This window comes from Molossus molossus, unplaced genomic scaffold (assembly GCF_014108415.1).
Source record: "Molossus molossus isolate mMolMol1 unplaced genomic scaffold, mMolMol1.p scaffold_m16_p_24, whole genome shotgun sequence".
Classification (NCBI taxonomy): Eukaryota; Metazoa; Chordata; class Mammalia; order Chiroptera; family Molossidae; genus Molossus; species Molossus molossus.
Window position 1 is genome coordinate 3,258,752 of NW_023425360.1, and position 20,079 is coordinate 3,278,830.

Below are 20,079 nucleotides of genomic sequence, written 5' to 3' on the forward strand. Positions count from 1 at the left end.
AACGAATAGCAGGAGGCCAAGGGCTGGGAGCGGAAGGCTGGAGAGTAGATAGACGTTAGGTCCTTCGAGTGGGAACTGAGGGAGACAATTGCTCAAACTGAAGCCCCCGCCCCCCGATTTTCACCATCATAATTTGGGGGAGAAGGGTGTTGAAATTGCAGTGTGAATCCAGAAGCCAGGCTGTCCCCAAATTGCAGCGTTTCAGGGAAATGGTAGGCTAGCCGCGTGCTTTGCGGATGGGGGTTTCCTCCGGGTCGGCAAGCTGCGGGAGCTGCCGCCGGGGGAAGCCCCGGTTCCGCGAACGGCGGCGGGGGCGGGGCCTAGCGGGAGGCCCGGGGGCGGGGCCTGGCGGCGGGGGCGGGGCCTGGCGGCGGGGGGGCGGGCCGGGGCGGGGCCTAGCGGGGGACAGACCTCGCGCGCTCCCGGCCGCTCGCTGGCTCTGGGGCCGCGGTGGCTCCTCTGCGGGGTCGCGCCAGAGGAAGGGCTTCGGGCGGCGGCTGGGGCGGCCTGCGGACCGACGGACGCGCGGGTGGGCCGAGCCGCAGGCCCCGCGCCCGCCGTCTGCCTCCGGCCAGCGCCCGGCCGCGCTATGGCCTCTTCACCGGGCTCGGGCAGCGCCAACCCGCGGAAGTTCAGTGAGAAGATCGCGCTGCACACGCAGCGGCAGGCCGAGGAGACGCGGGCCTTCGAGCAGCTCATGACCGACCTCACCCTGTCGCGGGTGAGGGCCCGGGCCGGTGCGGGCGGGGGCCCCAGGCGCCGGCGGGCCGCGCGCGGCGGGAGAGGTTGCGGGCCCGAGGCGGCGGCGGGGCCGGGCCGAGGCGGCGCCCGGGATGGGGCCGGCCGGCCGCGGCCTCGGCACTTCCCCGCTTCTCGGCACCGGCGCCCGTGGAGGCGGGAGGTCGCGGCGCCGGGCGTGCGGGGACGTGGGCCGGGGCCGCGCGGTCGAGCGGGCGGCGGGGTGAGGGTGGCCCGACGGGGAGGGGGCGCCGGAGCCGGAGAGGAAATCGCAAACAGCCGGCGGCGCGGCTTCTCTGGGCTCCGAGCGTCCACCGCCAGCGAGCCCGTCGGGACTGCTGGGCGTCGGGGCCGCGGGCCGCAGTCGCACCCGCCGCTCAGGAGCGCCCTGGGCCGGGGTCTGGGTGCCGCCTCTCCCCGGGGTGCTGGGTCGGCCGGCCCGCCGGGCTCAGCGCCGGCTGTGGCACCGGCACCGGCACCGGCACCGGCAAGGTGCACAGCCTTGCTGCTGACCGCGGGGGTCCAGGGGGAGCGCGGGGCGAGCACCCCGCGGGGCTGGGCGAGAGCCGAGTGAGGCCGGGGAGATGCGGAGCCGCGCGGGCGGCTCGGCAGGGGCCGTGCGGGCCTGGAGGACCTGATGCTGACCTTGAGGGACCGTCGGAGGATGGGGGAGGATGCCGACGCCGGGGCGGGAGGCGGCTTGGAGGAGGCTGCGTGCAGAGCTGCACACTGGGGGTCCCGGCCAGCGCAGCTGCGGACGCCTTCTTTTTGGCAACACTGTGTTTGGGGAAAACTTATTGAATCTGTTGCCAGACTTTTAAAATTGGGAGATCTTTACAGGAAACGGAAAATTTATTTTAGACACACACATACACCCCTATATATACATATACACACACACCTATATATTCCCCCCCCCCTTTTTTTTTGGTACGTGCCCCTAGCGGGACCCGAACCCGGGACTCTGTGGTCTGCAGGCTGACGCTCCAACCGCGGAGCCAAACCGGCCAGGGCCTCTATATATTTCTTTAAGTATAAATACATTAATAGAATAGAATAGAATTAATATGAAACTGGGAGACACTCATCCTGAATTCCCATATGACAGCTATTAGCTGGAGCTGGGTGGCATCACCTGCCCCCCGCAAATGGAGCATGACTTTTCTTAATTGGCCACACAGTCCACAGCACACACTGTTATGATCCCCCCACTGAGGCGAGGTGTCACTTGCCATTTATCATATTTTTTATGATGTTTTCTTTTGGTGAAGTTAGGGGGAAGGTGAAATGTCCTTTTTTTTTTTTTTATCCTCACCCGAGGACATTTTTTCATTTTTTGTTCAGGTAGAGTGGGAGGGAGAGAGGAACAGAGAGAGAGAGAGAGAGATACATCGATGTGAAAGGGACACATCGAGTGGCTGCCACCCGCATAACCGACCAGGGCCTGGGACAAACTGCAACCGAGGTACGCGCCCTTAGCGGGAACCGAACCCGGGTCTCTCAGGACCGCAGGCCGACACTCTAACCGCTGAGCCAAACTGGCCAGGACTGAAATGTCCTTTTTAAAAAATTTATCTTTATTGTTAAAAGTGTTACAGATATTCCTCCTTTCCCCCCACATTGACACCCTCTTCCCTGCTTCCACCCCCCCAAAAGTGAAATATTCTTATATTTACATTTCTGTCACACTCAGAAAGAAATCTATAAATAAAGAAGGCTGAGCATTTCAAGGAATTTTTTTTTCTCGTGCCCTGACTAGTTTCATTTATTACCTGCCTGGTATCAGTACACATTTACATGTGACTTTAGTTAGATTCGGGGATGACAAACTGAGAGCACATTGAGAATGACTGGGTAGAAGCTGAGGATTAATGCTGGGGTCTGTGTTGTTTAGATAATAAGTTATATGTGTACAAATACATTCATTCTCTTTGTCTATGTCTGTGTCTGTGTCCCTAAAGTTGATCCAGTCTCTCACCCAATTCACAAATCCCCATAAAACATCCCTTACAGATGAAGCCACATGTAAGGTACAGACTTTTTTAAAGGGAAAAAGGTTTTGCAGGTCCTCAGTATTCGCTTGTATGCATTTGATTATGTTACTCAAATATGTTCAAACATAAACTTGTATATAAGTTCTGTAAACTTGTTCTTTGTTGATAGCCGTGATAGAACCATAACTTAAAACATGTATAAATAGCCCTGGCGGGTTTGACTCAGTGGTTAGAGTGTTGGCCCGCAGACCAATGAGTTGTGGGTTCGATTCTGGCCAAGGCACATACCCTGGTTGTGGTTCGTCCTGACCCTGGTTGGGGGCCCTGCGGGAGGCAACCAGTCTATGTGCCCCTCTCATGTCCATGTTTCTCTCTCTCTCCCTGTCTCTCTCCCTCCCCCACTCTATCTAAAGATAAATAGAAAAATATCCTCGGGTGAGGATAACAACAAAACAAAACACACCTGTAAATAACCCGTGTTGGTTTGACTTAGTGGTTAGAGTGTTGATCCGGGGTCCAATTCTAGTCAAGGGCATGTACCTTGGTCAAGAGCATGTACCTCGGTTGAGTTTCAGGCCCAGGCCCTGGCCCTGGCCCTGGTCCGTTTCGTGGGGGAGGCAACTAATTGATGTGATCTCACATGGATGTTTATCTTTCTCTCGCTCTCCCTCTCGCTCTCTCTCTCTCTCTTCCCCCTCCCCCTTCATCCTCTCCCTCCCCCTCCCTCCTCTCCCTTCCTCCCACTCTATCTGAAAATAAATGGAAAAATTAAAAACAACAAAAAAAGTATAAATAAATTTAAAGTTTAAAATACAATAAATTCAAATTAACATTAATGTATCTGACAAATGCTATTTTGCTGAGTTGAATTGAAGCTCTCAATGTGAATATGGTGCCAATCCCTACAGCTAAGATCCTCTTGAGTTTTTAGCAAGCCTGGTCAACCTGTGCCCCATGTGATAACTCAGTTCAGCCACCACTTCTCTCTGTTCTAATTACTACACAATTACGATGTTACTTTGCCCTTCACCTGGTACAGAGCATCATTTACATGTTAATTTTGCCTTTGTTCTTTTCTACTCTACGAAATGCAGGTAAAGTAATACTAATCGACTCCACTGTGTTCATAAACACAAAGATAAATGATAACACCAAATTTGCCTAGTAATATTTGCTTATTTAAACTTTTGAGGGTTATTTTCATAATGAATCACAAAACTGAGCACTTCTAGAGAACTCTTAGATCCCAAGCATATGTCTGTGAACCTCCAACTGTCCAAAGATTCCAAATGCAGAAGAATCCATCTGGTTCTTTATTGGTAACTGGATGGCAAATATTCTGACTTTCCATTACCAGCCCGTGGCAGACCCCCTAACCAATCTAGGTATTGTTTACTTGCTGAGCCAGTGCTGAGTTTCAAGACCTTCTCTACAGCCCTGGCTGGTTTGACTCAACGTTTAGAGCATCGGCCCGCGGACCAATGAGTCATGGGTTCGATTCTGGTCACCGGCATATATACCTTTGTTGCGGTTCCTCCCCGGCCCTGGTCGGGTCGTGTGGGAGGCAACCAGTCGATGTGGCTCTGTCACATCGATGTTTCTCTCTGTCTCTGTCTCTCTCCCCAACCCTTCCACTCTATCTAATGATAAATGGAAAAATATCCTCGGGTGAGGAATAAAAACAAACAAACAAAAAACCTCTACATAATCACAGCTAATTCTTCAAGTGTAATTAAATTCTATTTGCCCATTTTGTGGGATGGACTAGATTATGGATAATTTTTCATTCTAACTTTAGGGTTCAGCCTTATTAGGAAGCAGTGGGAAAATTTTGAGAAGAGAAAACTAGGAGGTAGTCCCTGGGATGGTAAGGAGAGGGAGGAAGGTGGAAGCAGGTATGCCTGGGAAGAAGGCTATTCCTTTATTCATTGATGAATTTGTTAGTGCTGGAGTGCCCACTGTAGTTAATGGGGGGCGGGGAGGGGGGGGGAGACATGATGTCTTGCTTCAAAGATCTTATTAATTTATTCAATAAATTCTTGAGTGAGTTCCTTGTGTGTGCTAGGGATTAGGATGGAAACCAGGGATGCAGTACTGAGTAAGCAAAACACAGTCTCTTCATGGATTTTAGGATTTAATGGGAAAGACATTCATTTGACAAGTAAGGACACATTTTGATGATTATTACACAAGGGGAAACCGAGGGAGCTCTTGGAGTCTTTGGTAGGGAGTCTGACCTCTTCTAGTGGCCTAAAGGGTTAGTGGGAGTGGAGAAGGCATTTCAGGATATATGCTTGTGTGTTGAGGAAGAGAGAATGTTTTGGGCACAGGAAACAGGTTCAGCAAGTGGAAAGGGAGGGTGATTTGAGATGAGGCATTCACAGGGATCAGATTGTAGGGATAGGATTTGGGACTTGATTCTAAGGACAGTGGAGAGTCATTGAAGGGGTTGAACCAGGGGACTTGCATTTTCAGAAAGTGTCCCTAGCTCCAGAATGGTGATAGAACAGAGGAGGAGGTGGCAGAGAAACTGGAGGCTGTAATACTATTCTAGAAGATGTGACGATGTCACTGACTAGGGTGGTAGCAACAGGCAGGCAGAGAAGTGAACAGATTGATACTTAGGGTGTTCAAAGGACCACCTTAGTGAATAGATGAGGGAGGCGAGGGAGAGAGAGGACTCGATGGTCCCCAGCTTTCAGACTTGGGCCATTTCAAGGTCTCTTCCATTAAGAGAAGGAGCCCCGGCAGGAGCAAGGTGGAAGCAACTCCTCAGTGTCAAGAGACGCTGAGTTTGAGGTGCCTGTGAGGCATGTAGTAGAGATGATCCAGCAGGAGTTGTAAAGTGGCCCTGGAGCTCAGGAGGGAAGTCTAGGCTCGTGATATAAATGTGGGAATCTTTGGTGTGTAGCTGCAAGAGTAGATTCAGCTGCCTGAGAAGAATTTCTAGAACATATCTTGCAAATTTGTGGCCTAAATTATAATTTGGTCCTCTGACATGTTTGTGTTTTTCTTTTAATAATTTTTTTCCTTTATTGATTTTAGAGAAAGGAAGGGAAAGGGAGAAAGAGAGAGAAACATCAATGAGAGAGAACATCTCATTGGCTGCCTCCTGCATGTACCCCACCAGGGATCGAGTCCACATTCTGAGCATGTGCCCTGACTGGGAATCAAACTGGCGACCTCTTGGTGCATGAGTCGACCCTCAGCCACTGAGCCATACTGGCTGGACATCCGTTGACATTTTTTTTTTATCCTCACACGAGGACATTTTTGCATTTATCTTCAGATAGAGTGGGAGAGAGAAAGGGACATAGAGAGAGAGAGAAACATCGATGTGAGAGAGACACATCGAGTGGTTGCCACCCACACAACCCCAACCAGGGCTGGGGACAAACTGCAACTGAGGTACGGGCCTTTAGTGGAAACCGAACCCAGGACTCTTCAGTCCACAGGCCGACACTCTAACCGCTGAGCAAATTGGCCAGGGCCTTTTACATGTTTTTAATTTAGGGTTCCCAAATGTGTGTCACACATTGAATATTGGGATTTTACTTTAAAATATGAACTCACTTTTTTTGAAAAGTGAGATTATCTAACAACACTTATACTACATTTCTGCATGGCAGCAATTACCTGGAGCTAAATAATGGCTGCCACCATTAGATAGGGCATATGTATGTTCTTCACTTTGCCACAGTCCCCACCACTCCCTATGGTATTCCTTGCAGTGATTCCAGCCCACTTCACTTAGTTATCTAACATGCGTGGCACCTGTAGGCATTTGAATTTGTGACCACTGCTATAGAGTTAGATACAAAGAGGGCCTAGGAGAAGCCCAAGGAGGAGGAGGAGGTGGCTTCAGCAAAGAAGACCGAAGAGCCACTAGACAGAAAAGCCAAGAGGGTTATTGTTAAGAGGAGGGAATGTTGACCAGCCTAGCCCAGTGTTGCTGACTTGGTCTGACATGATAAGGACATGTCCTTTGGTCTACTAGTCATGTGGAGGTCATTCGTAACCTTGGTGAGAGCCACTACATTGGCTGGGAGGGAGGTTGTAAGGCACTGAGGAATGAATGGGAGAAAATGGAGACAGGGTTGTGAACTTGTTCACGAAGTTCAGCTTTGAAGGACAACTTGTAGTGTTGAGAAATCACAGGATAAACTCAACATGTCAACCAGGAGCATTAATTTGGCTTGAATATTTGTAAAAAACAACATTATTTTTAGATTAAAACAAAGATTAGATATGGAGTAGTAAGGCCTCAGAAAGTAGATTGAGACTAGAAAGACTAGGTTTGGGCTAAGAATTGAGCGGTATTTTTTTTGCCAGGCACTGTACATCTGATCCCTTTACATTCATTATCACATGTAGTTCTCACAATGACCCTATAGAGTATGTTACTAGAATGTTCTTTATTTTGTAGACAAGCAAGCTAAGGCTTGCATGCCTGGTAAGAGGTAGAACTGGGGTTTGAATTTGGCTGTCACACTGAATGTCTGTATATTCAACTACTTCAGAAGCATTTGCTGAAAACACTTTTTTCCCCCATTGAATTGCTATGACACTTTTTGTCAAAAATCAATTGGCCGTATATGTATGGGTCTATTTTTGGACTCTATCTTCTGTTCTCTTGATCTATATATCTTTTTTTTTCACAGTGACACACTGCCTAGATTAATATAGCTTTATACTGAGTTTTGAAATGAGACAACTTAAGTCTTGCTCTACCTTGCTCTTTTTAAAAATTGTTTTGGCTGTCCTAGGTTGTTTGCATATCCACAAATTTTAGAATTATCTTGTCAATTTTGTAAAAAGTCCTTTTGGGATTTTGTTTGTGGTTGTGTTGTCTACTAGGATACTTTTTCAAAAAGGAACTCATTTCATATAGACCATGAAGGAAATTTTACTAAAGTGTGTGACTATAGTCTCAGGGATGGGGAACCTTTTTTCTGCCAAGGGCCATTTGGATATTTATAACATCATTCACAGGCCATACACAATTATCAACTTAAAAAAATTAGCCTGCTATTCGTCCTAACCCTCTCAGGTTCATGTGGCATGCTCTGATGTTTCCAGAACATTAGGAAATAGAACCCTTTGTCCCTTTATTCTTCACCCTTGTTCACAACGTGAGACTATTGCTCTGCCTTCCTTTACTCTCTTAAGCCTCCTCCTCCATATTTCTGTGCCTGTTTTGAGCTGCTGCTGCCTCTACTTCTGGTAAAGACCTTTCGGAGTGTGCCTGGCTCAGGCCTTTTAAGTGCTGTGTTTGGTACCAGTATTTTGTCTTTAGCTTTTATACGTGATTGTGTTGTCAATCTGTTTTAAGCTGATAGATCAATGGGCTTGTTTACAATGTGATATTTTCTGTTAAATCCAATATTTAAAAAAAAATTAGCCTGCTATATTCAGTCAGGCTAATTTGGTAAGGCGTGTGACGTTAGCTGGTATTGATTTTGTGGGCTTTGTACGGCTCACTGGCCAGACGTTCCCCACTCCTGCAAGGTTGCTCACTTGAGTTACAGGGTAAGGCAGGTAAGGGAAATGAGTGGAGGGATCAGGAATGAGATGATGAATAGTAGCTAATCTCAGGCCACAGTGGAGGAATGGTAGGGGACAATGACAGGAGAACCTAAGCCCTGTCTAGGGGCGGTCACTTCTCAGCTCCATGCATTTTGCCATGAAAGAATATTGTTTCAGTGTTGTCTGCTCTCTCAGTGAAGAGAAGCTGGAAATCCAGATTTTTACTCACTCTTCTAATTGTAAAATTAAAATTGAAAACATTGAGTGGGTCATTATCATGTCGGTCAAACTGAACTCTCTAGGCTAAATGTGGCTTACAGCCTACCAGTCTGTGACCTCTGCCTCAGGCTCATCATCCTTTGGTCCTCATTTTCATCAGCAGCAAGCTATTGTGACAGTGCCACAGATAGTCTCTAAGGTTCTTTCTGGTTCAGTGATTCTACCTTTCAAAAGAGGAAAATTTCAAAATTTCTCAAGGGTTTAGGAGGTAGTTGAGAATATTGACGATAGTGATATTTTGAGAAGTTGCCCAGAGCTTTACATTTTGCAAGCATGGTCATGTCTATTCTTTCTTTTAATCCTTACATTGTCTTTGTAAAGTAGACAGCAAAATAATTTGCCCAGCCACGTGGTAGCTCCAGGCTACAAACTCAGATCCTCTAATTCCAAATTCAGTGCTCTTTTTACTGTAGCGCAGCAATCTCCGAAGTCTCTAGAAGTAGGCACTTTGAGAGGGAGAGCATATGTGGGGGACCGTGAGAGGGCCTTCAGCTCAGCAGAAGGCAAGTGTCTAGCTAGATGTAGAATTTAGCTTAGTTGAAGTGTCAAGGTTTTGGGGTAAGAGTTGAAGCCTTTGTGAGAACTCTCTGAAGACAGGAACTGCGGTACATTTTCATATTCATAAACCAGTGCCTACACACAGTTAAAAGTTTATTTATTTTTATTTTTTAATCCTCACCCGAGGATATTTTTCCATTTATCTTCAGATAGAGTGAATGGGAGAGAGAGGGAGAGAAAGGAGGAGAGAGAGAGACACATCGACGTGAGAGGGACACATCGAGTGGTTGCCTCCCGCACAACCCCGACCAGGGCTGGGGACAAACCGGGGACAAACCGCAACCAAGGTATGTGCCCTTGGCCGGAATCGAACCTATGACTCATTGGTCCATGGGTTGACGCTCTACTGCTGAGCCAACCGGCCAGGGCTAAAAGTATTTATGTAAGTGAATAAATGGATGGATTGATGGAAGAAAGAATCAAAGGCTTTAGATCAAGAGGGGAGAGAGTTTTGTCTAGAGCAGCGATTTTCATCCTGTGGTTCTCGAACCCTTTGGGGGTTGAACGACCCTTTCACAGGGGTCACCTAAGACATAACAGTAGCAAAATTACAGTTATGAAGTAGCAACGGTTAGAGCGTCCGCCTGCGGTCCGGAGAGACCCGGGTTCGGTTCCCGCTAAGGGCACGTACCTCGGTTGCAGTTTGTCCCCGGCCCTGGTTGGTTGTGCGGGTGGCAGCCACTCGATGTGTCCCTTTCACATCGATGTTTCCCTCTCTCTCTCTTCCTCTCTCCCTCCCACTTTATCTGTACAAAAAAAAAAAAAAAAAAAAAAGAAAATAATTTTATGGTTGGGGGTCACTACAACATGAGGAACGGTATTAAGGGTTACGGCATTAGGAAGGTTGAGAACCATTGGTCTAGAGAATTTAAAGGACAGAGCAGTCAAATGCTTCTGGTAAGAGCTTTGAGAATGTTAAGATCAAAAGCTGAGAGTTGGTTCTTATAACTCACCTGATAGATGGGAAAGCCCACCATGTCCTCCTCTCATTTGATGCTCAGATCTGGGTTTTGTTTTAATAGATCATAGCCATCTCCCAGGGAAGTATACTTGAGAAATCAAATTCTGTGGGTATAAGGGAATTAAGGCTGTCAAAGGGTTTTGTATGCCTTTAAAACTTCCAAACAAATATAAGTTTGTGTCTTTTGGAGATACATGTTGAAATAAGAAACGATATGATTCCTGGGATTTCTTTTAGTGAGTGCTGTGGGTAGTGGAGTGGGTAAAGGTGGATCAGGATTAGACTTAGCCCAGCCGGTGTGGCTCAGTGGTTGAGCATTGACCCATGTACCAAGAGGTCGCCGGTTTGATTCCCCCAGTCAGGGCACATGCCCAGATTGTGGGCCAAATCCCCAGTGTGAGGCATGCAGGAGGCGGCCAGTCGATGTTCTCTCTCACCAATGTTTCTATCTCTCTCTCCCTCTCCCTTCCTCTCTCTCTAAAATCAATAAAGAAAAAAAAGTTAAAAAAAAAAAATTAGACTTAAGTTGGGAACATTATCGAAGCTGGAGGATGGCTACATAGGGTTTCATTATGCTTATGTCTATTTTGTGTATATTTGAAAGTTTTCATGATAAATGGAAAAACAAAAGTTAGAGTGCTTCATGGGCTCAGCAATACTTTTGGTTAGCCAAACTTCACTCTTCTTGGAGCTTGTAGGTAGTATGATCGTTGAGAGAGAAATGAAAAAAAAAAAACAGGAAAAGAATGTGGCAGAAATAAGAAAGAATGTGGGTTTTTAGTTAGACCACCATAACCTGGCTTCCTTTAGCTTTGTGACCTTGCACAAGTCTCTGAACTTCTCTAAGTCTGGTCTCCAGGTCTGTAAAAGTGGGATAATGCAGTCTCCACGGGTAGTTTTAGCGAAGGTTAGAGATGAAGTGGACAGTAGAGACTAAGATCTGGTAGTTTTGTTTTGTTTTTTAATTAGACAAAGAGAAAAAGTAATGAAAGGGTAAAACTCTGCCTCAGGGTTCCCATCTACCCCTTTCTTCCCAGCATGAATTATAAGTGCCAAGGGTTATGTAACCACAGAGGTAATTTATTATTTTAGAAAGAGAACTCTTAAAGACCAAATTGGACCACTTTGGGGTTTACAAGAACTGTAACCAGTTTATTGCCTTTTGAAAAATGAAGTAAGGAAGAACTTGCAGAAGAAAGGCATATATCAAAACAGTGGAATACCATTTTATACCTGTTTCATTGGCCTCCTTTCTTACCCCAATTAATGATCATATCCAGTGTTAGTGAGGTTTTTGGCAAAACTATTTACTCATATGTACATTGGTATACCCTTTGGAAAAACATTTTAGCAGTATGTATTGACAGCCATTAAAAGGCCGGTACCCAGAGACTTACTAATCACTCTTTGGCATGTGTCCTATGGAAATATTTGATTCAGAAGAAGAGTTATGTTGCCATTAAATATCTTTATGTAATATAGAAAAGGCTTGTGATTGTACTTATGATATTACAGCTACACAGTTATTACACATAAAGGTGAATGACTGGGAAGGAACATGGAGAAGGGAGAACAGTCAATGTCGCAGAGTTGTAGATAGTGGCTTAGTTTGTCTTCAAGAAATCCTTTATTGCTGTTAAAGATTGTGCCTGCAGCCCTGGCCGGTTTGGCTCAGCAGTTAGAGCATTGCCCTGTGGACCAGAGAGTCCCGGTTCGGTTCCCGCTAAGGGCACGTACCTTGGTCCCGGTCCCGGTTGGGGTCGTGCGGGTGGCAATCAGTCAGTGTGTCTCTCTTGCATCGATGTCCCCCCCGCACCCCCCCCCCCCCCGCTCTATCTGAAGATAAATGCAAAAATGTCCTCAGGTGAGGATAAAAAAAAAAAAAAAAGATTGTGCCTGCATGCCTACACATATACACTCAATGACCTTGCAAGAGTGCCTTACTGTCATGGCGCACAGGACATTTGGAACATGGGTAAATTCTTTCCAAAAATAGACTAATCAAAAACACGAAGCACCGGAAACCTAATAGTTTTAAGTAGAAAAGAAATTGAAACCAAGACTTTCACCCTTGAACCATTTCATTACAAAACACCATACTTTGATGCTTTCTCCAAACTTTTGCTATCATCTCTCAAAAGTCTTGAAATCTTCTTGTTACCAGGTTCAATTTCAGAAGCTTCAGCAACTGCGCCTAACACAGTACCATGGCGGATCCTTACCAAATGTGAGCCAGCTGCGGAGCAGTGCATCGGAATTTCAGGTACCTCCGGATATTTATTTCTTCAAGCTGAGTGGACCGTAAAAAGATAGGCAGAGATTATCCTTAAAAAGATTAGATCTTGAAGGTTAAACCTGTCCTAGATACAGTTCAGTGTTCTTCTGGGAAGTTTATCATTATTCTCTTTCCTAGTTTTTGCAGCATTAAGATAGTGTGATTTTACAAATGGCCTAAGGCATCACTGTCCAGTAGAAATTATAATGTGAACCACATATGTAATTTAAGCTTTTTTGGTAGCCACATAAAGAAAAGAACAGGTGGAATGAATTTTATTTTATTTAAATAATTATTTAACTCAATATATTAAAAAATCATTTCAACATATAATCAATATAAAAACATTAATGAAATATTTCACATTCTTTATTTCTTGTATTGTCTTTGAAATTTGTTTATTTTATACTGAAAACACATCTCAATTTGGACCAGCCACATTTCACTACCTTCATTTGTCTAGTTTCTAGCCCATTAAAGAATGCAGATCTGAGGCATAGACAAGTGGTCTATATTGCATTTGGATTAGTGCAGTGTCATACATGCTTTTTTTTCCCCAATTCTCACCCGAGGATATTTTTTCCATTGATTAGAGAGTGGAAGGGAGGGAGGGAGAGGGGAGACAGAGAAACTGATTGGTTGCCTCCCTTACATGCCTCCCAATGGGCTGGGGATTGAACCTACAATCCAGGTACATACCCTTGACCAGGAATCGAACCCATGACCCTTCTTTGCTCAGGCCAACACTCTATCCACTGAGCCACACCAGCCATGGCTTTCATAGGTGCTTTAATCATATCAGTGAAGAGCCTGTTCAAAACCATGTGAAACTGGCGTTTCAGTTTCACTGGTATATGATGCTTTTGTTAAGATCTGAATTAGACTTACTGAGATGTCCTAGTCTCTGAAAAATTAGTCTATCACTCTAAATATACAATTTAAGATTTGGTGTTAAAGTCGAGATATAAACTTTAAGATATAAACTTTTTGATTCATTTGGATGCCTCTCCATTTTAAAAATAGTGTTTCTTTGTTGTGAAAACTGGGTTCACTTGTTTGATGATGTGCCATGAAGCAAAAGTATTGTTTAAATTGGAGACTTCCATTTGAGAGTGCTAATGGGAATTCCGAAAAATAATAGTGATTACAGAAAGTACAATATGAGCAGATTTGTACCTATTACACTGGAATCTTGTCTTTAGTATATACTGGAATGTCACTTCAGTATTGCCAGTGTTGCCCTGGCCAGTTTGACTCAGCTGTTAAACATTGGCCTGCGGACCAAAGAGTCTCCGGTTCAATTCCAGTCAGGAGCATGGTACCTCGATTGTGGTTCGGTCCCTGGCCCTGGTCAGAGTCATGCGGGAGGCAACCAATCGATGTGTTTCTCTCACATTGATGTTTCTCTCTGTCTTTCTTCCTCACACTCTATCTGAAGATGAATGGAAAAATATCCTCTGGGGAGGATTTAAAAAAAAAAATACTGCCAATGTTAGAGGTCTACCTCTGTAGATCATATCTTTTGTACGTTGGCCTATTGGATCATTCAGTATCCAAATAACGTAGATCTCTGTCTTGTGCAGAACATAGAACATTGTCAAGGTCAGCTGTTCTTGAGATCCCAAATCTGTGGCACTTTATTGTAAGTTTTAGAAGAATACAGATTTTATTATCACGTCCCTCTTCTGTTGCGTTGGAGAATGGGATGAAGTGACAGCCCTTGACTGACCGTCCCAGGATTCTTTCTTTGAATATACTTTATACTTTGAAATAATCACATACTTACAGAAAAGTTGGAAATACCATACAAATAATTATTCCGCTTTGATAAGTTGCTGACCTGATGCTGTATCACCCCTAAAATATTTCCTTGTGTATTTCCTACACGCAAGGACATTGTCCTACATAACCAAAATAGAGCCATTAAAATCAGGAAATGAGCAGTGATAATTGTTACCGTCTAATACTCAGACTTCATTTAAGTTTTATCAAATGTCCTATTACTCTCTTCCGTAGTAAAGGGATCCAGTTCAAAATCTCGTGTATTTAGTTATCGTCTTTCATCTCCTTCAGTCTGGAACAGTTTTTCAGTCTTTTATTTTTGACATGAAAAAATTTATTTTTGACCTTTGTGGCCTTGCCACTTTTGAAGAATATCCCTTAGTGGGGTTTGTCTGGTGTTTTTTTTGTGTATGTGATTAGATTCAGATTATGCATCTTTGGCAGGAATAGCACAGAAATGATGTCATTGCATCTCATTAAGTGGGTGATTTTCATTTGTCCTGTTACTAATGATGTTCATTATAATTAGGGTAGTGGCCTTGGCTGGTGTGGCTCAGTTGGTTGAGCATCGTCCAATGCACCAAAAGGTCGATGTTTGGATTCCCAGTCAGGGTACATGCCTGGGTTGTGGGCTCGATCCCCAATAGGGGGTGTGCAGGAGGCAGAAGATAAATGTTTCTCTCTCTCTCTGCCTTTCTGTCTCCTCCTCTCTCCCTTCCTCTCTCTCTAAAAAATAAAAAACAACATTTAATTAGGGTGGTGTCTGTCAGTCTTCTCCACTTTATTTATTTATTTATTTATTTATTTATTTATTTATTTGTGGTATGTGCCCCTAGCGGGAACCGAACCCGGGACTCTCTGGTCCACAGGCCGATGCTCAACCGCTGAGCCAAACTGGCCTGGGGAGTCTTCTCCACTTTAAAGTTATGCTTCCCCTTTGTAATTAGATAATATTTGTGAGGAGATACTTTATTTTGATCATCAAACTTTTAATTTATACATTATTTTTCTATATGATTTTGCAGTTTCTTTTAAAAATTTTTTTAATTAATCCTCACCTGAGGATTTTTTTTTCATTAATTTCTAGATAGAGTGGAAGGGAGGGAGGGGGAGAGAGAGGGAACAACACTGATGTGAGAGAGACACAATTGGTTGCCTTGCATGACCCCAACCGGATCTGGGGATCAAATCTGCAGCCGAACTATGTGTCCTTGACCAGAAGTGGAACCTGCGACCCTTCAGCACACAGGCTGACACTCTAACTGCTAAGCCAAACAGGCAGGGCATGGGGGTTTCTAATTTTATTCTATGGGGAGTAATCTATAATTATTATTATTATTATCATTTTGATCCGCACATTATCCCTGATTAGGCCACTAGGAACCCTCTTCCCAGGATTCTTGACAAACTAAGAAAAAAAGGGAATCCCAGAAGCACAGATTTTTTTTAAGTAAACATTTTTAGGTATAATTTACATATAGTACAATTGACCTTTGTTAGGTATACAGTCGGAATAACTAGCACCATAGTTAATATACAGAACAAGCCCTGGCCAGGTAGCTCAGTAGAGCATCATCCAATGTGTCAAGGTTTCAGGTTCACTTTGGGTCAGGGCACATTCAAGAAGCAACCAATGGCCCTGGCCGGTTTTCTCAGTGGTTAGAGCATCGGCCCGTGGACTGGGGAGTCCCGGGTTTGATTCCCACTGAGGGCATGCACCTTGGTTGCGGTTTGTCCCCGGCCCCAGTTGGGGTTGTGCGGGTAGCAACCAATTGATGTGTCTCTCTCATGTCAATATTTCTCTGTCTCTCTTCCTCCCTCTCTCCCTCCCGCTCTATCTGCAGATAAATGCAAAAATATCCTCAGGTGAGGATAAAAAAAAGAAGCAACCAATGAATGCATAAAAGTGGAACACCAAATCGATGTTTCTTTCTCTCTTTCTCTTCCTCTCTCTCAAATCAATTTAAAAAAAAAATGTATTCAGCCCTGGCCGGTTTCGCTCAGCGGTTATAGCATTGGCCTGCGGTCCAGAGAGACCTGTGTTCGGTTCCTGCTAGGGGCACGTACCTTGGTTGCAGTTTGTCCCCGGCACTGGTTGGGTCGTGTGGGAGGCAGCCACTTGATGTGTCCCTTTCACGTCGATGTTTCTTTCTCTCTCTCTTCCTCTCTTTCCCTCCTACTCTATCTAAATGAAAAATGGGGAGATGTCCTCGGGTGAGGATAAAAAACAAACAAACATAAAAAAATGTATTCACATTGCTGCACAACCAATCTCCAGAACTTATTCATTTTACAGAACTGAAACTCTGTACCTACTAAATAACAACTTCCCATTCCCGTTTCCCAGCCTTTAGCAACCATCTTTCTACTTTTCTGTCTCTGTGAATTTACTGTGGGTACCTCTTGTAAGTGAAATCATGTAGTACTTGTCTTTTTCCGACTGGCTGTTTCACTTAGCATAATGTCCTCAAGCCTCATCTATATACTGTAGCATATGACAGGATTTCCTTCCTTTTTAAGGCTGAATACTCCTCCAATTTATGTATAAACCACATTTTAAAATTATTATTATTTTTTAATCCTCACCTGAGGATATTTTTCCACTGATTTTTAGATAGCGTGGGAGAGAGGGAAAAGGGAGGGGGGAGGTAGGGTGGGATGGAGGGGGAGAAGAGAGAGAGAGAGAGAGAGAGACACACACAACAATGTGAAAGAGACACATCCATTGGTTACCTCCTGCATGACCCCGACCAGGACCAGGACCAAACCTACAACCGAGGTACATGCCCTTTACCAGAAATTGAACCTGAGACTCTTCGGTCCGTGGGCCAAAGCTCTAACCACTGAGCAAAACCAGCCAGGACTAAAGCACTTTTTGTTTATCCATTCATTCATCCATCGATGGGCATTTGGGTTGCTTCCACCTTTTGGCTTTTGTGAATAACACTTCTGTATACATGGGAGTGCAAATATCTCTTCCGGAACATGATTTCAATTCTTTTGTCTGTATACCCAGAAGTGGGATTGCTGGATTATATGGTAATTCCATTTTTAATTTTTTGAGGAACTCCCACACAGTTTTCCACAGTTGCTATACCATTTTACATTCTCACCAACAGTTTGCAAAAGTTCCAATTTCTCCACATCCTCACCAACACTTGTTATTGTCTAGGATTTTTTTTTTTTATAGTCAGACTAATGGGTGTGAGGTGGTAATTTTTTAAATTTTTGGTCATTCTAATGCGTGTGCAGTGCTATCTCATTGTGGCTTTAATTTACATTTTCTTAATGACTAATAATGTTGAGCTTATTTGCCAATCTTGTATCTTCTTTGGTGAAATGTCTCTTTAAATCTTTTGCCCAGTTTTTAAATTGGGTTGTTCATTTTCTTATTGTTGAGTTGTGAGAATTCTTTCTATATTTTGGATACCATTTCTTTATATGATTTGTATTTTGCAAATATTTTCTCCCAGTCTGTGGCTTGTCTTTTAATTTTCTTAACAAGAGTCTTGAAGAGCAGATGTTTTTAATTTTGATGAAGTCCAATTTATCATTCTGTTCTTTTATGATTTGTGTCTTTTTGTCTTTTCTAAGAATTCTTTGCTTAACTCAGGGCCAAAAAGATTTTTTCATATGTGTTCTTCTAGAAGTTTTATAGTTTTAGCTTTTTACACTTAAGTAATTTCAAGTTAATTTTTAAAAATGTAGTACTAAGTATAGGTTGAGGATCAGTCTTTTTGAATATGAATGTTGACTTGTTCCAGCACCATTTGTTGAGAAGTCTTTTCTTTCCTACTGAATTACTTTGGGAGTTTTGTTGAAAATCACTTGACCATATATGTGTAGGTCTACTTCCTCACTGTATCTTCTGTTCCATTGGTCTCTATGTTTATCATTTGGTTAACACCATGCTGGTTCAATTGCTATACTGAAGGAAGGCTGGGAATCAGGCAGTGGGAGTCCTCCAACTTTGTTCTTTTTCAAAGTTGTCTCACTTGTTTTAGTTTCTTTGCTTATCCATAACATTTTAGAATCAGTTGGTTGATTTCTACAAAAATGTATGCTAGGATTTTAAATGTATTACATTAAATCTGTAGAACAGGTTAGGGGGAATTGATATCTTAATAATACTGAGTCTTCCAATCCATGAACATGATATAGAGGCACAGGTTTTGATTCAAGTTAAGTTGCTTATAATTATATATTTAAACACAGTCCTCTTCCTTTTACATTTTAGATCACTTTGGAGTTTGCAAAAATGCCTTCACATCAGTTTTTTATTTGATCTTTACTACACTAGTTGCTAAGCATAGTACTTTTTAAATGTTGGTTAAAGACCAGTTTCCCATCCTCATGGAGGATCTAAAGCACATTCTCTTCCTCTAATCCACTGGGCTCTTATCAAAGAACACAGATTTATCAGATGAGTAAACCAAAGCTAGCTTTTCAGGCTGCCTTCCGATAATCCTTAGCAAGGGGCAGGGCATTAGCCAGGGATGGCTAGGGTCATAGCTCATATCTCTAGGCAGGGCCTGGCCTATGGACATTGAAGGCAGAGAGGAGGAAGTGGGCATTATCTTCTTCTCTGAGGGCAAGGGCTGTCTCTTCTGGTCAGGGGACACATAACCATTCTCTAGCATGTTCTAACCTGCAGAGCAGCTAGGGCTTGAAGGTTAGCTGCAGAGAGAGGGACAGAAGGCTTATCTCTGTATAGGACTATCTGGGTATAGTCATAGTCTTTTGTAGCTTTCATGTATAACCCACCTATGTGAGTCCTTTCAAATTACAACACTAAAAATGAATCACACTTTAGCCCTTGCCTGTTTTGCTCAGTGGTTAGAGCATCAGCCCATGGACCAAAGGGTTTTGGATTCAATTCCCAGTCAAGGGCATATACCTGGGATGCAGGTTCATGGCCCCAGTTGGGGTCCTGCGGGAGGCAACAATTGATGTGTCTCTCTCACACTGATGTTTTTCTCGCTCTCTCCTTCCCTTCCACTCTATCTAAAAATCAATGGAAAAGTATCCTCAGGTCAGGATTAACAACAACAACAAAAATGAATACATTTCTGGCTACTACATTTTAACAAAATTGGGTCATCTTGTTTACAGCTGAAGGTTTATGAGTTTTGACTAATGTAGGGAACAGTCTGATGGCCAAAGGGACAAAGCCCTGTTGCATTATATGGCAGTAGGGCTTGGAGGGCCAGGTTCAAATGGTGATTTTCTTGAGGCCTACCACCGATATGAGTGGGTATAACGAGGCCTAGAGTCTGCAAAGCAAGTATGTAAAAGAACCAGAACTTATGAATCGTCTTTGGCACCTAGTTCAATTGCAGTGGCTTTTCTTTGCTGCATTTGCTTTTATATTTTTAAGATTTTTAAAAAAATAAATAAATGACAAAAGATATGTGAGTTAAATTCAAACAAATGGAAACATAAGTAACAATATTAATCTCAAAACTACCAGTAATAATAGCCAACATTTATTGAGTACAAGTTTGTGCCAGGCACTGCATTAAGCTCTCTATATAAATTATTTAATCTTCACAAAAACCTTTTGGAGTTGCTATATGTATTTGGCGATTGTCATTGCATTTTTTTACTTTTATATGGTAAAATAACATAGCAACAAATTACAAAAAGCAAAAACTAGTAAAATGAGGATGTCACAAAAGCACAGCTATAGATTTTTAACTCACTATAATGATTGAACCAATATTCAAAACAAAGATAAAGAAAATATTATTAACAAATTAGAATAACCATATGCCAAATTTATTCTCTTAAAAGGCAGATACCTTTTTTAGTTATTTATAGACAAATTTTATTTATTTTTTATTTTTTATCCTCACCCGAGGACATTTTTCCATTTTTTGTACAGAGAGAGTGGGAGGGAGAGAGAGAGAGAGAAACATCGACGTGAAAGAGATGCATCGAGTGGCTGCCACCCGCACGACCAACCA

General features: G+C 43.6%; 1 protein-coding gene across 2 annotated transcripts in view; it reads left to right on the forward strand.

The window, feature by feature from the left end:
- The first annotated feature begins 589 nt into the window (after nt 1-589).
- The window catches only part of CRTC3 (CREB regulated transcription coactivator 3), a 93,434-nt gene continuing 73,944 nt past the window's right edge, over nt 590-20,079 (forward strand). For both annotated transcript variants that reach the window (XM_036277815.1, XM_036277816.1), the window contains exons 1-2: nt 590-721; nt 12,221-12,319. In XM_036277815.1, the coding sequence (XP_036133708.1) occupies nt 590-721; nt 12,221-12,319 (231 nt within the window). The remainder of the gene's footprint in view (nt 722-12,220; nt 12,320-20,079) is intronic.